The sequence below is a fragment of the Hordeum vulgare genome, chromosome 2H (assembly GCF_904849725.1).
Source record: "Hordeum vulgare subsp. vulgare chromosome 2H, MorexV3_pseudomolecules_assembly, whole genome shotgun sequence".
Lineage (NCBI taxonomy): Eukaryota > Viridiplantae > Streptophyta > Magnoliopsida > Poales > Poaceae > Hordeum > Hordeum vulgare.
In genome coordinates, this window is record NC_058519.1 from 559,649,164 (window position 1) to 559,669,049 (window position 19,886).

The following is a 19,886-nucleotide window of genomic DNA, read 5'->3' on the forward strand; positions in this document are numbered from 1 at the left end:
TCAGAAGGAAGTTCGAACTTCCTTCAGGCCTTCGTACCATTGCTTTTTGTTTAGCTTCCACTGTTTTTCCTGATCAGGTAGCGACGTCAACAGAAAGAAAGTACGTACCAAATAAATAAATAAATGTATTCATGCGCATTGCATCACCAGTGACGAAACAATCGAGCGACATGGAAGGCGCCGAGGTCTTACACTTTGATTCTTCAGACGTTTTTTCCGAAAAGTGATTCTTCAGAGACTGTGACCAAATATTTGGGAAAAAGATGTTTCAGCTTTGCAAAAGTTGAGGTCCTCGCTGGTGCACATGTGAACAGTGGTGATGGAACATACTCTCAGGCCAATTGTGATGCCCAGAACTTTTGTGCAACCATGGAACTCTTGGCCGCCGACAATGGCTCAAAGCAGGGGTTGTGCGTCGGGTGTGTTGAAGCAGGTTCCTGTCCATCTGCAATTTGACGTATTTGAGTGACACAAGATTTCTGACAGTAGTCGAAGTTGTCCTAGTTCAAGGTGCACATGTGCATTTGTGACAAAGTTTCCACAGTGCAGTTTTCATGGTCGTTACTAATGATTTTCAGTTCATCAAATTGTGAAAAACAAACCACATGACATATGTTGTAAGAGCAACCCCTTATACCCGTCTCATACGTCTGGCTAGGCTGTTTGTTCACTGTCCGATCATGACAAATCGATTGAGACGGACTCCTAAACGGACCTCATATCCAACCCAAATTTGGGACGTATATGGGGGAGCCCGGGCTCGCCCCGGCATGCCGGCCTGACTGCCTAGCTCACCACTGAGGCCTGGCCCACCACCGACCCCACTAAATACCCGAATCGAGAAAACCCTATACATCCGGCAGTTCACTCTCCATCGACTCCACTTCCCCTCCCCACGTTCCGATTCGATGGCCGACGACGGAAGCAGCTCCGACGGATCGAACGTCGATGTGGAGGAGGTGGCCCTCTGCATCGCATTACGCCGATCGCTGCGGGACCAAGGTGTCCCCAGCGTCGGTGGATCTGCATCCTCCGGGACCGTCGCACGTCAACGGAGCGCCGTCCGCAGTGGATCAGCATCCTCCGGGACCGTCGCACGCCAACGGAGCGCCGTCGGTGGTGGAATTGCATCCTCCGGGCCCGTCGCACGCCGACGGAGCGCCGGAGACGTCGCAGGCCCTTCCTGCGAGGTGCGCAGCTCCGATCCCTCCTACTCCGGGAGATCCGCTCCAGATCAGGTACGCCACCCATCTCCACTAGCTTCTGCTCCGGAAGCGGTGCCCAGTCATCGTTGGGTCCTCGTGCCCGCGTCGGGGACGGGGCGCATGAGGACGCCGGAATCCGAGGCGTGTGCAGCCCCTCACGAGTGACATCGGGCTACGAAGAGGGGGGAGGCACTCGCCGCGCGCCGTTCGACCTCGAGCGCGTCGGTCGACCCCGAGGACACACTCCTCGTGGGCGTCCTTCTTCGCTCGCTGAGAATGGCGGAGACAGATGCGCGCCGCCTCCGCCGCAAGAATGACGAAGCACTCCGACTGGCCATCCAGTTATCGGAGCGCGAGGGAGCAAAAGAGGCGGCGATGAAGGCAAAAGCAGCCCGCCACACAAAGGAGCAGGACCGCCTGCTCCACAGGTTGTCCGGCATGCGGTGCAACTCCGACGACGATGACAACGACGTCTCCACCACGTCCGGCTCCGATGACGATGACGATGACAACAACTCTCCATCGCACGTCGACGTCTACACGGAGGAGGGGCACAGCGGCGTGGACGACCGGAATTGGAAGGGGCGGCGAGCAAATGATGATTTCCTCCATCCTTCCCCGTTTTGTTCATATTTTAAGTAGTTTGCAGTATGAATTTGCCGATGAACTCCAATAAACTATGATCTTTTTGTTTGGCGAAGCAATCCGATCCGATGAAAGATGTTGATCTCTCATTTTACGTAGTGTTGCATGTGTTTGTATGGATACGAGGGTTTGAATATGAGGGATGTAGATGTGGAAGGCAAAAAATAAGGCGCGCCACATCAGTGCCTGCGAACGCGCCCGGATGCGTCTGCGGACGTTTGAGGGACCGTATTTGAGGGGTCCGGCTATAGATGCTCCAAAAAAACCTAAATTATTCAAAAACGTTATAAGAAACAAATACAAAAAGTTGTACTGATCATATTTTAAATGCACGCTATAAAAAAAACTTTTCATTTTTTTTTGGGCCCAGGCCAATTGATTGAATCAGTTCTGCTCCTTACTCTGAAGCAAACAAACTAGACCCTCAGATATGACGTGGATGCTACAAAAAGTATACCGTCGTGTACGTATTTGAAAGAAATTTTCCATAGGGTAATTTTTATATCATACATTTCATATATTACTAACCTTGTAACTATTGAAATACGTATTAAGGCCTATATATATGGAGTACAAATCAGGTCCCACACCTCATTCAAAGTAATTTGATGGGCGACAAGCATTGTTCACAATGAAGTGTGTTTCTATTTAACTTTTTGCTAGAAAGTAGGTACCTATATAATGAAACAGTTTTTAGAACATTGATACTCCCTCCGTTTTCCTAAATATAAGTCTTTCTAGAGATTCTATTAAAAGATTACATACGGATGTATATAGACATACTCTAGAGTGTAGATTCACTCATTTTGCTTCTTATGTAGTCATATAGTAAAAATTTTAAAGACTTATATTTAGGAACGGAGGGAGTAGTAAACCATGAAAATTTTTATTTCTGAAGAAATCTTGAATGTTTGGAAAACTAAAAAGGAAAAATAATAGGAACTTAAAAAACACAGGAATCATGATGAATTTCCATCACTGTTCATTCATTATCAAATTTTGCATTATTTATTAACCCTTGTGTGCAAGATCACAATCATAGTTTTTGCACAAACTAAGTCGAATAGGACAAAAAGAAAAGAAAAAATGTTGTGGCATGAATGTTAAGGGCTAAATTTCTCTCGTTATAGTACAATAGATACCCTTGCCAACCGTTAAAAGATAGAATTTCAGAAAGGTATGACCAGAGACTTCTAGTATCACTTGTTGTGAACCGAATCATTTTTTTAGTCACGAATGCAATGTTTTCTACTCCTTCCGTTTCTAAATATAAGTCTTTCTAAAGGTTTCGCTAGTGGACTACATACGGATTTATATAGACATACTTTATAGTGTATATTCAATCATTTTGCTTCGTATGTAGACCCCTAGTAAAATCGCTTAAAAGACTTATATTTAGAAACGAAGGGAGTATTTTTTTTACAATGGTAATTTTTCCTATACTTTGAAAGAAACTACTAGATCATGTACTTTCATTAAACGAGAGAACATACGACACTCCGCTATTCATGACAAAAGATGTCTATGTCATGTAAGTTTTTTTTTTTAGAAATCATCAGCCAAGGGGATCCCTATAAGGACAGTTCTTTTGACGACGACTTCCAGTAAGCCATCCCCATTGACAACAAGCTGGGAGAGACAGCTCATGGAAGAAACCATTAAGAGAACTAGGCTTAAGGCATCATGACCCTTCTTAAAATTCTGTAACCCTCATATTCGATTCCCTCTGTCTATGAAAAAAAGGAAAATCTGTGAGAACGAACTTACTATCTCCGTCGGCGAGCTCTTATACCAAGGAATCAATCAAGCCAGTAGGATGGTTACGATGTAGACTAGTTGAGGCCTTCATCAGGGTCAAACACTCGGAAAACGAAGTCTGAACTTCCTTGATAAAGTGATGGTGTGAAATATAGTTCAGCGCATCGCTCTTTGTTTAATTCCCTCTCTTTTTCCTCACGAGGTAACGATGTCAACGTCAAAAACAAAATACTGATAATGCATGCGCACTGCATCACCAGTGACGACAACAGATACGAAGAGAGGACGCCATGGTCATATACCCTTCAGGCCTTGACATGTAAATATGGGACATACTCTCTCATGCCGTTGGTTAGGGCATCTTCAAGAGCGTATACCAGATCGGGAACCGCAAACATCAACGGACGTGTCCGCGAACATGGATACGGGGAGAGCCGGTCATCAACCATGCATGTGCACAAAACATCCACGTAAGTTCAAATGGACAATAAAAGAGATGGATGCAATTCATGCGAATCACACGATTTCCTTTTGCAAAATCGATGTAATTGCATTCAAACCGAATGGTTGTTAAGAACTTCAACTAAAATTAAAATTAAACTAAACTAAACTCGCATTGTAACCGCTCAATAACCTGAAACTCCATTATAGGTGTGGCCAGGAGCAAAGTGGTTAATTTGAGGAAAAAGGGGGTGGTGGCTCTAGGTCGAGGACTCACCCTACGTGTCCTCATGGGTAGGAGTGACGCGAAAAAGGTGAGGAACGAGGAGGGGGTGGCGGCTCTAGGTCGAGGGGTCACCCTCGAGTCGCCGTGGGCAGGAGCGACACGGCAAAGGTCGGGAATGAGGACGGGTGGCGGCTCTAGGTCGACAACTCACCCTCGTGTCGGCCTAGGCATGAGCGATGCGACAAAGATGAGGAATGAGGAGGGGTGGCGGCTCAAGGTCGAGGAGTCATCCTCGTGTCGGCGTGGGCAGGAACGACACGACAAAGGTGAGGCATGAGGAGGGGGTGGCGGCTATAGGTCGAGGAGTCACCCTCATCTCGCCCTGGGCAGGAGCGATGCGGCAAAGGTGAGGAACGAGGAAGGGATGGCGGCTCTAGGTCGAGGAGTCACCCTCCTGGCACCATGGACAGGAGCAACGCGGCAAAGGTGAGGATCGAGGAGGGGCGGCGTCTCTAGGTCGAGGAGTCACCCTCATGTCACCGTGGGTAGGAGCGACGTGACAAAGGTAAGGAACGAGGAGGGGTAGCTGCTCTATGTCAAGGAGTCACGCTCATGTTGCTAGTGGGGCAAAAGCGACATGACAAAGGTGAGGAACGAGGAGGGTGCGGCGGCTCTGGCTCAAGGAGTCACCACATGTTGCCGTGGGGAGGAGCGATGCGGCAAAGATGAGGAACGAGGATGGGTGACGGCTCTAGGTCGATGAGTCACCCTCGTGTTGCTGTGGGGCAGGAGCGATACGGCAAAGGTGAGGAACGAGGAGGGGGTGGTGGCTCTAGGTCGAGGAGTCACCCTCGTGTTGCTGTGGGGCAGGAGCGATACGATAAAGGTGAGGAACGAGGAGGGGATGGCGGCTCTAGGTCGAGGAGTCACCCTCCTAGCACCATGGACAGGAGCGACGCGACAAAGGTGAGGAACGAGTATGGGCGACGTCTCTAAGTCGAGGAGTCACCCTCGTGTCGCCATGGGTAGGAGCGATGCGAGAAAGGTAAGGAACGAGGAGGTGTGGCTGCTCTATGTCAAGGAGTCACCCTCATGTTGCGAGTGGGGCATGAGCGACACGACAAAGGTGAGGAACGAGGAGGGGGCGGCGGCTCTAGGTCAAGGAGTCACCACGTGTTGCCGTGGAAAGGAGTGATGCGGCAAAGATGAAGAACGAGGATGGGTGGCGGCTCTAGGTCGAGGAGTCACCCTCGTGTTGTTGTGGGGCAGGAGCGATACGGCGAAGGTGAGGAACGAGGAGAGGGTGGTGGCTCTAGGTTGAGGAGTCACCTTCGTGTTGCTGTGAGGTAGGAGCGATATGACAAAGGTGAAGAACGAGGAGGGGGTGGCGGTTCTAGGTCGAGGAGTCACCCTAGTGTAGCCCTGGGCAGGAATGACGCTCAGTTTCGTTGCAAATGTATGATGTTTCTGCAAACAAACTTGACTCTCAACTTTCAAAATTCTAGAATTTAGGTCTCTCACCTCGTTCAAGGTGATTAGGATGACAAGCAGTTTCCCTACACAACTGGTGCCTATCTAACGAAACAATATTCAGAACAATTTTGTATCTGAAGAAAAATCAGGATTGTCTGGAAAATTAAAAAGGGAAAAAGTTTAGGAACTTTCATATATGTATAAAGACACCGTAAATATGATGAATTCTTTTCATGATTCTTCAGTAATTATTTGACAAACTACTCTAGTTTCTCAGTTTCCACCGCACGTCAAGTTTTTGTTTTTGCTTCCGCTCAAACACAAAAAAGAAAAGAAAAACCGACTTCGTTTCAAAAACAATGCTGAAACTTTCTGACTTCATTCGCATTGTACCTTCTCAATGACCTGAAACTCCATTAGTCCGCGAGGAGTCGTTCCTAGAGCGACATCGTTCCGCGACAAGATTCAGGGCCATCTCACACACTTGATCCCCGGGACAATCTCTAAGAAATTGGACGCAACATTATTAGGCCAGGCAAACGCTTGAGTTTTAAACTGGCAGAGCACACCAACCGAACGTGTGCACGGCAGCAGCATGATTGTGCTCCTCCTAATTTAAACCATCAATCTATCATCAACTAGTGGCACAACGACACATCCTCTATTTAATTACAGGTGTTTCGTTGTAAAGTAATCGGCTTTCGCAGCCACTTAGCCCCGACGCATCTTTTGCTCCCTGACACGAAAAATAAACTACTTGAGAGTTGAGATATTTCACAAGATGCGACAAGGCTCGGCATCCTTGATTACGGTTGCAGGACGATGCTGAAAACACACACACACACACACACACTTGATCTCAACAGCAAATGGCTATTTCTAATATCTGAACGGGAAAGCGATCGATGATTAGTTGACACGCATGTGGCGCTGTAATGGCTGCTGCTGCTTACACCGGGCGAGTGTGTGAGTGGGCTTGTGCCGGGAAAGTAATGGCTGCTTGCATTCGGATCACATGGTTAAGCTGCTTGGTGGTCCAAATCAGGCCATCATTTCGGCCTTGCAGACCACCCATGCTTGCACATGTGGTGCTGTCAAGAGTCACCGCATTTATACTCCTGTGCTTAGCCATCACTCAAGCTGACTCCAGTTATCGCCGTAAAAAATATATTTTAGAGCGTCTACGGCAGATGGGCAAAATCCAGTTTCAAACGTTTGTATCCAGTCCAAATGTAAGACGTATATGAGATAGGTCGGACGCGCCTATCAAGTCACTTCAGTCCATCGCCGACCCCGTACCGTCCTCATAAAAAACATCAATCCGTCCCAACCCTAGCTCATTACACTCTCCTTTCTCGCATAGTCCTTCCACTCTCCACTCTCGCTCAATCCCTTCCTTTCCCCTCTTCGATTTCGAACTCACCCGACGACTTCGGTGAGATGTCGAGCTCCGGCAGCCACTCGGGCTTCGACCTTGACATCGAGGAGGAGCTGGCACTCCGCATTATGCTAGAGTGGTCCAAGGTGGACATGGGGCAACTCCGGATCTGCCACGTCGGTCGCTCCTACATCGGCGCATCGCGACCGTCGGAGATAACTCCTCCCGGCTCGCGCGCAGCTTCGCGAGGGTTGCGCAGTCCGCTCTGCCCCCATGTTGTCCCCTCCCCCTACTAGTCATTGCTCCACAAGGCCAGCGGCGGGTGCTAGTGCCCGCTCCATCGGTCTGGACGCGCACAGCAAAATCGGAAGTGTGCGCCACTCGTCGTGCGAGGCAGCGGGCAAGGGAGAGGGACACGACGAAGCAAGAAGTGCACCGTCGCTGCTGGTTGCCAACGGTGCCTGACGAGGATGAGCGGGTCCTTGCTTGGGTCTACCGCCAATTGCTGACGATGATGAAAACGGACGCTCGCCGACTACGGAGGAAGAATGCGAAGGCGCTCTAGTTTGCCATTGAGCAATCAGAGCGCGAGGCGGATTGGGTGGCCAAGCTCATGAGGTAGTGGGATATGGCCATATGTCGGATGAAGGGGTTCATCATCCTCTCCGACTCCTCGTCCGGCGATGGCGACGACCACAACTCCACCTCCGACGATACATCACCTGTAGCGGAGGCCTATAGCTGCATCGGCGATCAAAAGGAAAAAAAGGCACATCCAGGAAGTGGTAAAGATGATCCTCGTTCATTCCCTCTTATCGTTTTCTGGTTGTTTTAGTTTAGAACATGTCCGGTGATGAACTGTGGTGATCTTTTGGATGATGTAAAGTGGATTTCGTTATCTCTTTACCACCGATTGCTATGTTCATTGTTTGATCTACGATTGCTATGTTCATTGTTTGATCTACGTAGATTAGTTCATTTTGCATTTATAGTATAGATATAGTGTGTTTGATATAAGGTACCCGGAGGTGCGGATGAGAATCTAAGGTATGAGCGCGGATGTGTCGGACGCGTCTGCGGACGTATATGACGCCGGGTTTGGTAATCATGGTTGTAGATGCTCTTAATTACCATTTGGGTCAAATCATATGTACATGCTAAGGTGAGTGCTTACATTTAGGTTTCAGGTACTTCTTTATTTAGAAAAGACAGAAAATCCTCAACCGTACATCATGTTTGAACTTGCTCACCCGTAGAAAATCATGCAGGCCATTTTTTTAGAAAAAGAGGCTGAGCCCCGGTCTCTGCATCAAGTGATGCATGGAGCCATCTTTATTACTTATTCAACAATGGTCTCACAAGTACATACATCAAATCACCCGAAGCCCCCTCTCACACCTACATACCGTGATAATGTGGAGTGCTCTCACTCCCCGTATCTAAATCCGATGTCATCTCCGATCCATCCACATAACGTATCGGAACTCACAGCCGGTGCAGCAGACCTAAAGCGTACACCACATGCACACGTTTTAGAAGCCGCCATCATCCTCGAACCGTTGAACCATCTTCAGGAGAGAGATCTGCGTAATCTTTGTCAGTCCAGCCATCCGTCGACGCCATCACGGCGCCCAACGGCACCACCTCCCCGTGCTCGTCCATCCAAACGCGAAGGCTCAGTAAGATCTGTCATGCGTAGCACCTGCCGACCAGGCATGACAAAGCGTAGCACCTGTCGGCCAGGCATGACCTGACATCATCACTGAAGCTCCGTGCAGGACGGAGATGCTCCACCTCCTGCCACCGTCTTCCAGTACTGCTCCACAAACGATGCTCCCTAGAGAGGAACGACACCGCAATGCCGCCATCGTCCGATCTAGAAAACCAGATCCTAGGGTTTCCCCCGGAGCAGGACGAGTGGATCAACAGTAGTTACATAACGAAGCCTTCATCAAGGTAACGGCTCAGAAAGCCGCCATCGTTCGCCGTAGGCACGGTTTTCACCGGCAACCATGTCTCCCCATCATCAGACCCGTCATCTCCGACGGAGGGGACGCTGCCACCACCGTGGTCCCAGGTCAGCCGTCGCCGTCGGCACCGCCAAGACCGGATTAGATCCGGCCAGCAAGCACCAGGAGAAGGCACCCGGAACCAGGCTGGCGCGGTGGATCAGGCTGGATTACCAGGCGACCCGGCCCCGGGAGCCGAAGCCGCCGCCACCCCGGGCGCCTCCGTCCAGGCTCTGGAACCCCGCCGCCACTAGGAGCCGCCGGTCGAAGCCACCGCCGTCCCATGGGCCGTCGTCCAGGCCTGAGATCCCCGCTGCCACCGGTAGCCGCCGCCCCTGGAACGAAGTTGCCGCTCCGGGAACCGCCGCCGTCAGGCGCAAGATCCCTGCCGCCCCGGGAACCGCCGCCGTCCAGACGCAGGGTCCCCGCCGCCACCTTCATCAAGGTCACAAGCCAATGTCGTGGCTCCCTCTGGCAGCGGCGGAGGAGAGGGAGAGAGGGGGAAAACGCGGCGGCGGCGATGCTAGGGTTTCCCCCGAATCGCCGGGGAGGAGGCGACGCGGGGGACGCCTTGGATGAATAAGTAATTGAAATCATGCAGGCCATATGATAAAATTTCTCATGTTTACAAAAAGATTACAATGTTCAAAACTATAAATCAAACATTTTGTCACTTTTGCGCACAATATATCTGAGACTCTTTGTGTAAACTAATCTAATATCTTTTAAATCACTATATAGTCAAACAATTAGTGATTTAAATGATCTTATATTAGTTTACATAACTTAGGTTTAAATTACGCGTATGCAGACGTATATGACGCCGGGTTTGGTAATCATGGTTGTAGATGCTCTCAGTTATCATTTGGGTCAAATCATATGTACATGTTAAGGTGAGTGCTTACATTTAGGTTTCAGGTACTTCTGTATTTAGAAAAGACAGAAAATCCTCAACTGTACATCATGTTTTAACTTGCTCACCCGTAGAAAATCATGCAAGCCATATGATAAAATTTCTCATGTTTACAAAAAGATTACAATGTTCAAAACTACAAATCAAACATTTTGTCACTTTTGCGCAGAGTATATCTGAGACTCCCTATGTAAACTATATAGTCAAACAGTTAGTGATCTAAATGATCTTATACTATAAGTTTACATAACTTTGTATTTTTGCATAAATTTTGATATATTTTATAAAATGATGTACTTTGTAAGATGCACAAGTACCTGAAACCTTAATCTCAAGCACGCACCTTTGTATTGCAAAATCAACTTGTCTTCACAAAGCTTTCCTTCACCTTCCCTGTACACACCTTGCTTTAATTTTTGGCCTCCAATTATAACCTTTCGGAGTTTTCCACCTAGACTTATTAACCTAATGACAGATATTCCTCCGTAGATTTTGTTGGTGGAGTTGGTCTAATCAAGGTAGAAATTTGCATACCATACTTTTGACTTCAAAGTTTGAGATAACATAACCAAATCCCCATTAACTATTCTTTGTTCCGCACGCGTTTACTCTAAACGCCGAGCTTTAAGCACACCTCTGCCCTTGATAATCATGCACAAAAAAGCTTGCAAACCCAACTTTATGTTCACATAACCACATGGTTTAAGAAAGGCCAAAAGTGTGGGTGGCAACTAATAATTCAAGAGAAACTAGACTATATTGAGACCCAGAAAAGCTTATCATTGGGCTCATAGCAGCCACCACCTCCACTAGCGCTGCGAGCAGTTGAGTACTGTCTGCTGGAAATAGAATCTGGAAAGGTGGGATGAACCTGATCTATCCGTGGCCATTTCTTAATCCAAGACTCCTACTTAGACACATAATTAGGGGCCGTACTCGAGACTAAGTCGCTAGCTAGCAAAAGGACAATTGGTGATGTATTGACGCCCACGCTGCTTTGCCGATCATATCACGAGCGTAATTTGCAAAGGATTGGAATATCTAACGACCTTCAGATTTCTAGACATGACAAATCGAACGTTTTTAAGGCATATTATGTTGGCCGAGGATGGCAAGTTTAGCTTGGCCACCATGGCAAATCCGTCCCAGTTTCATTTTTTGCCGGGAAATTGATGTGCTTGCAAGCTAAATTTGTTACCATTGCTCTGACATAAATTGCGATGAGAAACATTCGATCCGCCATGCTAACAAAAGCAAACGTCCGATTTTTAGCATTTCCGTTTGGAAAAAGATTCCGAAACAAGAAAATCGCGCACACATCCGTAGCAGAAACTTGGTGGATGCAATGAACCACGAGGAGAAGGAAAAAAACATGGTACAAAAGAACACATGCGCAAAGAACAATTCCAAATTCCAACAGTTGCTGGCGGCAGTAGGGCTAGCTTTAGCTTGGCTGCACCTGATTGGGCCGCGGCTTGTCGTTTTGTTTCGGCTGCAGAGTTTGATTGACACTTACTAGAATATTCCGAAATTTCAGTATAACTCTGAAGTCTATGAACCAAGTGACTATTTCAGGCTTTGCAACTTCGACCGCTTCAGTAATTTGTTGCTACTTTACCATTGGACTTCATCAATCCATTGAAAAAACTGGCAAAGCATAGGGGGGTTGCCGATCAAATTTGTGATCCTAAAACTAAACAATACTATCCTATCAAATTGCTGCACGAGTCCATTATACAAGGCGTGTTCAATGGTTCAGATAGGAGGAGGTGGTACGTCATTGTTGATGCCTACAGTCTACAGACACCAGCAAGCATGTTATCAGATGGTTTTTTTTTGCACACAAATTTCTGGGTCCAAGGTTCTTTATACGTTCAGAATGTTCTGGAGGCTTGCAAGAATATAATGCCTTCTGAAACCCTGAACCAGCTGCTAGTAATTCTATTTCCTATGCTACTCCTTAGTTGGCAGCAGCAAAAAAGTGCCCACAAGCCCATTTGGGAAAATCAGCATTGTTTGCTAGTACAATAAGTTAGAAACAAAAGTACGTCGTTTATATGATTTGTGTAAAGCACAGACTGTCGTGATGGCCATGAAACGAAACTGTCGGTGACGGCGAGCAGAGCATTGTTCCAGCCATATCGGACAGCTGAAAAGATAAAAGATAAGGTCGAGCGTATAATTCAGATAACTGTATCATATGGCTCGACCCTATCTTCCGAGTGGTTGAATTGAATACTGATCAATCTGAATTGAATTGGATTGAATTGAGTTGAATACTGTTCGCACAGCCTGAGCATAATTGGCACAGGTTGGAATATAAAACTGGCACTACCACTGCTATCATATGCTAGTATAATCGGGGTGTGAATCTGCATAGCACATGTTGTTCGTTTACTTCCTCCGGATCAAAACAGAGGCGATACAGGATCCATGACAAGACGGCCAGATCTGTCCGTGTCATTATTTAACCTCTCTCGGATGGAGAAAAGGGACTTTTCCTCCGGTTTTTCCAGGCCCCAACACATGTTTTTTCCTTCAGGTTTGTTTTTCATGGCCTGCTCGCCTTTGCGACAAGCCGAGCGTGCAGCACCGGGAAAGAACAGATAGCAAGACAAAAGCCCCGTACGTGCTGCACTGGTTTAACCCTCACATTTCTCCAGAAGATCGATCACATGATGTGATTCGGCAGCTGAGCACACGCGGCGAGTGAGTAATCGATTAGTTCTGATTAACCAAATGAGAAAAGCGGACAGACAGACTCCATTTCAGATAAACTCCATGATAGTACAGAGAATGCATCGGTTCCGATCACTGAACACTGATCTCTCATCATCATCCTTCTATACAACAAGGTAAATGACTAACCAAAATGGATCGAAGAAAGCTACCCGGCGCATGATCAGCGTTCTTGCTGGCTGGCTACTGGTTTCCTCCACGGGGCGGGCCGGAAACTCTTTCCTGTTAGCAATCCCTCCGATGCAGCGAAGATGGCGCACGCAGATGTAGAGAGAGAGAGAAAAAGAACGATCAAATCATCTCATCAGGAGCCTAAATCTGTGGCAAGTCTAGCGCGCCGTCATGGTTGTTGTTGTCGTCGCTGCCGCTGCCGCTGCCGCCGCCGCCCTCCATGAACAGTCTGAGCCAGTAGTCCATGTCGCCGTCGGGCTTGCCAAACGCGTCGTGGGGCTCCATGCAGACGTCGTTGAGGTCGTCCAGCGGCATGGACAGCGTCTCCGACCAGAAGCTCTCGTCGATCTGGAACTCCTCCGACTCCTCGGACGAGGTGAAGCACTCCTCCTTGACGGACGCGGACGCGGACGCGGAGCTGCTCCCCGAGTTGCCGTGCTGCTCCGCCGCCGCCGAGGCGGTCGACGTCGACTCGGTGACCGTGGATGAGACGGAGCGCTCGGGCGAGGACACGGGCGCCGCCGCCGCCGCCCTGGCGGTCAGCGCGTTGAGGTTCCTCATCTTGACCTTGCCGTCGCGCTTCCTCGGCGCCGCCGCCGCCGCCGGCTTCTTGCGCTTCTTGGCGACGCCGGCCTCCTCGTGCTGCTCCTGCGCGCTGGGGTCGAGCCGCTTCTTGAGGTGGGTGTGCCACACGTTCTTGATCTCGTTGTCCGTCCTCCCCGGCAGCCTGGCGGCAATCGCGGACCATCTGCGCGCAAGCAAACAACAACACGGATCGAATCCAATCAGCGCGTAGTTCTTGACAGATTGACAAGATGAATTCGGCGACGTTTAATAAATCCGATCGCGACGTGATCTGAAACCGCAGCGCCGCCCCTAGTTTAATGCCGGCACTGAAATCAAGAAGGCGCCCGTGGCCGGAGCGGCCAAACAAGACGGAATCTTTCAAGATCTCGCGCATCACCGGTGATGCAATTAGCCATAATACTATAACAAAGGTGGCCTACACTACTATACGATGCACTTGAGATTTTTATCTTTGTAGTATAATATATATATATATGTGTGTGCGCGCGCGCGCGCGGAGGTGGGACCCGTGATGATAACATATTGTAATTCGGCCCCGAAAAGAAAAGGGGAATAAACCTGTCTGTTTTGCAATTGAAGCAAAGCAACAATGATTGCCACCATTTTTGCGGAACAGTGAAGATGTGATGGAGGAGGAAGACGACAAGGGGTAAAGGGTGGGGAGGGGGGGAGGGGCACCTGTTGCCGAGCAGCTGGTGCAGCTGGATGATTGACTGCTCCTCCTCGTCGGAGAAGTTGCCGCGCTTGATGTCCGGCCGCAGGTAGTTGATCCACCGGAGCCGGCAGCTCTTGCCGCACCGCAGAAGCCCTGAAACCAGCACAGATCTTTAGCGCCGCCGCGCGCGCGAGAGAGAGAGAGAGAGAGAGAGAGAAGAAAGGACGCCTGAGATGCGTTTGATATATGGACGGACGGCGGGACTCACCGGCTTGCTTGGGCAGCGCGCGCCAGTTGCCGTGGCCGTGGCTGTGGATGTGTGCGACCAGGATCTTGTCCTCCTCCGGCGTCCAGGGCCCCCTCTTCAGGCCCATCTTCTCGCAGCACGGCGCCCTCCCCATCTTCTCGATCCGGATGCGTGCGCGCGTGCGTGCTGGATGCGCGAGTCCCCTCTGTGCCTGTCTTTGACTCTTTGGGGGAGAAGAGAAGAAGGGAGCACGGGCACGGCTAGCCTGGCCGGGGTGCCTGTGGATGCCGCGGAGTAATGGCGGAGTCGCGGGGGGTGTCCGGGTATTTAATGCCCGGCTGTGGGGGCGCCCTGCTCTGCTCTGCTGAAACGTTTTTCAGAGGCCCAATTCTGGTTTCTCGTGTTGTGCCATGGCAACTTCGCCGAAGGAACCCACCAAAGGTGGCCGTGGCTAAACTAAACTAGACCAGCATGAGGCGCAATTGTTCCTCCACTCTCCCGTTTACTGTGATTTTTTAGACTACTTTTACTCTCTATACTTTTCTTCCGTTTCATTCGCTTTGGAGGGGGTGGTGTCTACTCCTGATACTAAGAAAGTTGTGATGGTGGAAATCTGGGAGGATGCGCCGGAAGATTTTCAGGAAAAGATTTACTTGCTCCATGAATGGTCAATGCTCAGGGTATGCTACATCGGTGAATCAACGTCATGATGCAGATACGGCCGTATTTAGGAGTGGCGGATTTTGACCGATAGTAAATGCGTTGCGTATCAATCCTCAACCTCGACGTGGATTATCATGTTATTTGTGAATACTATACTGCTATCCGATGGTGACTTCACGAATCGGGAGGCGCGATCGTAACGGAGATGAACTCTCTCGCGTTGACTGTTGTTGTGTAGTATACTTGTGAGTGTGTGTGTGTCGACCACTCTACCGGCTTGCTAGCTGCGGTACTTGTACGCATCTTGCGCAAGTGTGACATTTCACCCCCAAAATTTACACGTGGTTGTGTTTTATTGCCAATGAAATACGCATGGTTCTTTTATGGCAATGACGTGTCGAATATGATTTGTGGTAATTTTAGTAAATCATCTTTTTCATTCATTGGGAATATTAATGTCTGGGATTCATAAAGATGGGACAATTACTAGATTACGAGTCTGAAAACCATAGAAATGAAATAGTACAATGAAAAAAAAAAACACATTGCTAAGTGGGTACAAATGTTTTTTTCTTCTAACATGTTGAGAGTAAACATTGGGAGCAAAAGGTTCAAGTTAGAACTTATAATTACACATGAGGTTAGATTGAAGCAAATGGTTCAATTGTTTGTAGAGCATAAGTTGTAGATAGATAGAAGAATTTGCATCATTTTGTTTCGTGTCTTCACCATTATTATTATGGGTTTTTTATTTCACCATTTTTTTTGCTAGAAACCCTCATAACTGGACACAACGGACGTTGCCGTCGGGTCAAAGGCTTGACCGTTAACTCTGACTAATGAGGCCACGCTGGACTGTGTCGTCCGTTCGACCTGACAAGTGGGGCCGCGTTGGGTGGTGTCGGTGTTCAACCGTTGGGTCGTCCCTTGCATTAAACGTATGCGCGCGCCGCGAGGACAGAAGCCAGCTATGCATGCACCCAGCAAACCTTGCGTGCATTCGTCGATCGAGCCTGCATGCGCCGATGCCACGATCCCACGACGCGCCGACCGAACCTGCATGCGCCGATGCGTCCGCCACGATGCACTGACCGAGCAGCTTTCTTGCACGCTAGCCGCCACGGATGGATGGTCACTGTCGTTGGTTCCTCTCTTCTAGCTAGGTGGCTACATATTTGTGGCTTGTGTAAAAAAAGAGCCACTCCCTTGCTTAGTTGTACTCATTCATCCCTACTAACAAAGCTTGCTTGCATGCACTAGGTGGTTACTAACAAGGGAACCCTACTAACAAGCCGAGCTCTCTAAGAAAATAATCAACAAATATGTAGTCCCAATATGTAGATGGGTTCCCTATGTAGATAGGGCCAACAAGCCCATAGCACGATCACATAGCTCAAACTAGGAAGAACTTAATAATAGAATAGATAGAAAACTTAATAATAGAATTTAAGAAAAGGGCCAACAAGCCCATAGCAACTCCAACATACTTCAATTACAACTTAACATAACATAGGCTAAAAAAAGATAGAGGGTTGAGAACCCTAGCCGCCGCCTTCTACCCTTGCTCCTCCTTAGGGCGCCCTTTTCACCGCTCCTCCGGGGCGTTGTCGATGGGGTACGGAAGAGTGTGCATGCGCGTCGCGGTGGGGAATGTGTTGTTGTACTCCGTGAACCTGTTGTGGGTGGTGAAAGCGATGAAATCGGAGCCACACCAAAACACCTGGCCGAGGAGGTAGAAGGCGTCGAATGTGTTGGTGAAGTGGGCAAGGAGAGCAACCACCACCCGGTTTTGGATGACCTCCTCGACGCGGAACATCGTTGGAGATCCCCTCGGGAGGTGGTGGTAGCCGGACGCGAGGAAGAATTCGGTGAAGTTCCTTGCGGTCCTCAGCCTTGATATCGCCCACACACATAGTGTGCGATCAACATACACGTCGGTAGGGTAGAGCCTCTCCGACACGGTGGGTGGGAAGCATGGTTGAGGGATGTGCAAAAGACGGAGAAGGGGTCGAAGAGCAAGAAGGGCAGATGGATGAGGGGTGGCAGAGGCAGAGGGTGGCTTAAATAGCCGTAGTGCTACGTGTTATTTGGTCGTGGCAATAACAAGGTCAAATGTGAAGTTAGTAGCCCGTTTTCAAACCCACCGCAGGATCAGGAGTGTACACGCGTGGGAAATGGTGGTTTGAATAGAAGAAGGAAAAGAAGCTAATTGCACACGTGGGAATCTGTGGTCAAACCCTATAATATATGGGGGAAAAGAGACCATTTTTGAAGAGCTTGTGGCCATTTTGCATGATAAAATTAAATTTGGCCCATAAAAGTTTGGTCATTTTGCATGATAAAAAGAGATAGAGGGCTTGTGGCCATTATACAAATGCAAAATGACCCATTTTTTAATAGTTTGTGGCCATTTTGCATGATAAAAATAAATTTAGCCCTTATAAATTTAGTCATTTTACATTTGTATAGAACAAAAAGAACAAATTTTCTATGCAATGTCAATTGTTGTGTAATTTCGAACGATGCAAAAAAAAAACAGAGCCAACACATTGACAAAAAACAGAGCCAACATGTTCACAAAAAAATGACGAGATTCGACGGTCCAAGTAGAGCTTGGTTTCCTTTTGGGCCCAACACCACCGGGTTTTTTTCGCGGAGTCAGCGGTGGACGAGCAGCCGAGCAAAACCAACAGGATCGCCTCTCGCGGATCGCCCCATGATCCAACGATGTCGAGCTGTCCGTGTGATCCAACGACCCGGAGCCTGCACGCAACGTGCCCCCCGAATTCCTTCTAGAAGACCACATCTGAGTTTTGTCATTTGGCGCCAGGGTGTGATCGGACGGCTGACGTTGGGAGCTAGGGTTAGGCGAAACCCCGCGGGGTTTAGTGGGGTTTTGAGCTGGTCAACGGGTTACGAAAGTTTTGACTGAGCATAAATAATTTTAAAAAAATCAAAAAAAATATATGAAACATTGGTCGTTCGTTGTTTTATAAGACACACTAACGAGGAAAAATACTAAACTTGGTCTATGGTCATTTTCATGAAAAAATCCTAGTTGACATGATCAAGGTCAAATGAGCACCATTAATTTTAAAATAATAAAAAAATGTGAAACATGCGCACAATATTGTCTTATGTGACATGTTACCAACAAAAATCATAAACTTGGTATATGGTTATTTTCATGAGAAATCTTCACACATATGAGCTATCACCTACAAGATTTCATATGGTTTAAGGAGATGAGGTAGGGTTACCTTTTGTTTTTGAAAAATTCAAAAAAAATCAAAAAAATCACCAAAGCTTTATTTCAAAGTGAATAAGAAGGATTTGAACTTAGTTTTACATTTTCATATTTTAAACGTGTTTTTTAATAGTTTTTATATTAAGGGATCCTTATATTAAAGCATATTTTTCAAAAAAATGTAAAAATATGAAATTGATTCAAAAAATAGTGAGACTTCGAATCTACACTGTATAGATTGAATAGGTGTTAATACAAAACATTTGGCTCATTTAGAGTAGGTCCAAAAACTTGATTACAAGTGGGTGTTTACCCTAGCCTCGAGCTCATTTGGAGCATATTTCGAATCTACACTATATAGATTGAAGCAACACTGAAACAACATGTGTGATCTATGAAGCAACACTGAAGTGATCAGTGAAGCAACATTGAAACAACATGTTTGATCATTGCAGCACCTAAACTCTAGTTCACAACATCTAAACAGAACTAACCATACACCACACGCAAATATAAGGACAGACAAATATAGATCGAATAATACGTTACTAGCATCACCATAGATTAAGTTCACACCATAAACTGCCACATTAAGTTTACCATAAGTAACCGGACCCTAAGTACCCAAAAGATTAAGATTCAGTTCACATCATCACACCATCACAACATCATCACATCACTTCACGCCGGAGTCACGGCCTTCGCGAGCGCAACATGTTGTCCCCTGATCTTGTAGTCCTCCCCGCGGATCGCTACATCCTCCGCATGAGACAGAAGGTGACCGAAGCGGCCATCCTTGCGCTTTGGCTTGGTGGTGCAATGGGGGCAGTGCCACTTCTTGAACTTGTGACAGAAGGAAGCAACTCCCTTGGCCTTGATCTTCTGCACCTCCTTGGATGTGAAGGACGCGGCGTTTCCCTTGTACACATCATCTCCAGAATCATACTGCACACGTGAATGAATTGCATTAATACATTATAGATTCATATAAACCATGTCAAAGGAACTAAATGATCAAGGGATAAGCTTACCTCATATTCAGAATCGTCACTAAACGCCCCCTCGCAGGGGTCGTAGTCGGCCAGCTTCCTCTTTTCCCCCCTCCCAACCATCATCCTCCTGAATATACAATTACATGCATCACTACTAGCTAATTGAAAATTTAGATATGCACACGTGACACATTGATCATAGGGCTAATATACTCCCAATATCAGAAATGTTTTAGAAGTGATTTTTTTTTATTTCTGTGCCCCTTAGCTCTATGCATTCAAAAACCACATCCATCACTAGTATATCAATGTATTATATTTGTACACACATTGATCAAAAACCCCAATATGACATTCAAATAACACATTGATCATTCGTCATGCACACACATTGAAGAACAGAGCTAATATAACTACATATTGTGGACAAATTTATATACTAACGAATCAAATTTATATATTAATGAATCAAAAACCCCAATATGACAAATTTACACACATTGAATCAAATTTATAAATTCTTAATCAATGGATTC

General features: G+C 47.5%; 1 protein-coding gene across 1 annotated transcript; it reads right to left on the reverse strand.

Moving 5' to 3' along the window:
• Nucleotides 1-12,788: 12,788 nt before the first annotated feature.
• On the reverse strand, nucleotides 12,789-14,845 carry LOC123427245 (transcription factor MYB4-like). Its single transcript, XM_045111245.1, has 3 exons — nucleotides 14,470-14,845; nucleotides 14,225-14,354; nucleotides 12,789-13,706 (listed from the first exon to the last, which is right to left on the reverse strand). The coding sequence occupies exons 1-3, from the start codon at nucleotides 14,600-14,602 to the stop codon at nucleotides 13,100-13,102; spliced, it is 870 nt and encodes a 289-aa protein (XP_044967180.1). The 5' UTR covers nucleotides 14,603-14,845; the 3' UTR covers nucleotides 12,789-13,099.
• Nucleotides 14,846-19,886: the final 5,041 nt, after the last annotated feature.

Excerpts from the sequence above, each read along its gene's own strand:
- LOC123427245 (XM_045111245.1), bottom strand. The coding sequence starts at position 14,602 with ATGGGGAGGGCGCCGTGCTGCGAGAAGATGGGCCTGAAGAGGGGGCCC. Across the intron at positions 14,355-14,469 it reads CGCGCTGCCCAAGCAAGCCG|GGCTTCTGCGGTGCGGCAAG; the intron begins GTGAGTCCCGCC and ends TGCTGGTTTCAG. Across the intron at positions 13,707-14,224 it reads CACCAGCTGCTCGGCAACAG|ATGGTCCGCGATTGCCGCCA; the intron begins GTGCCCCTCCCC and ends GCTTGCGCGCAG.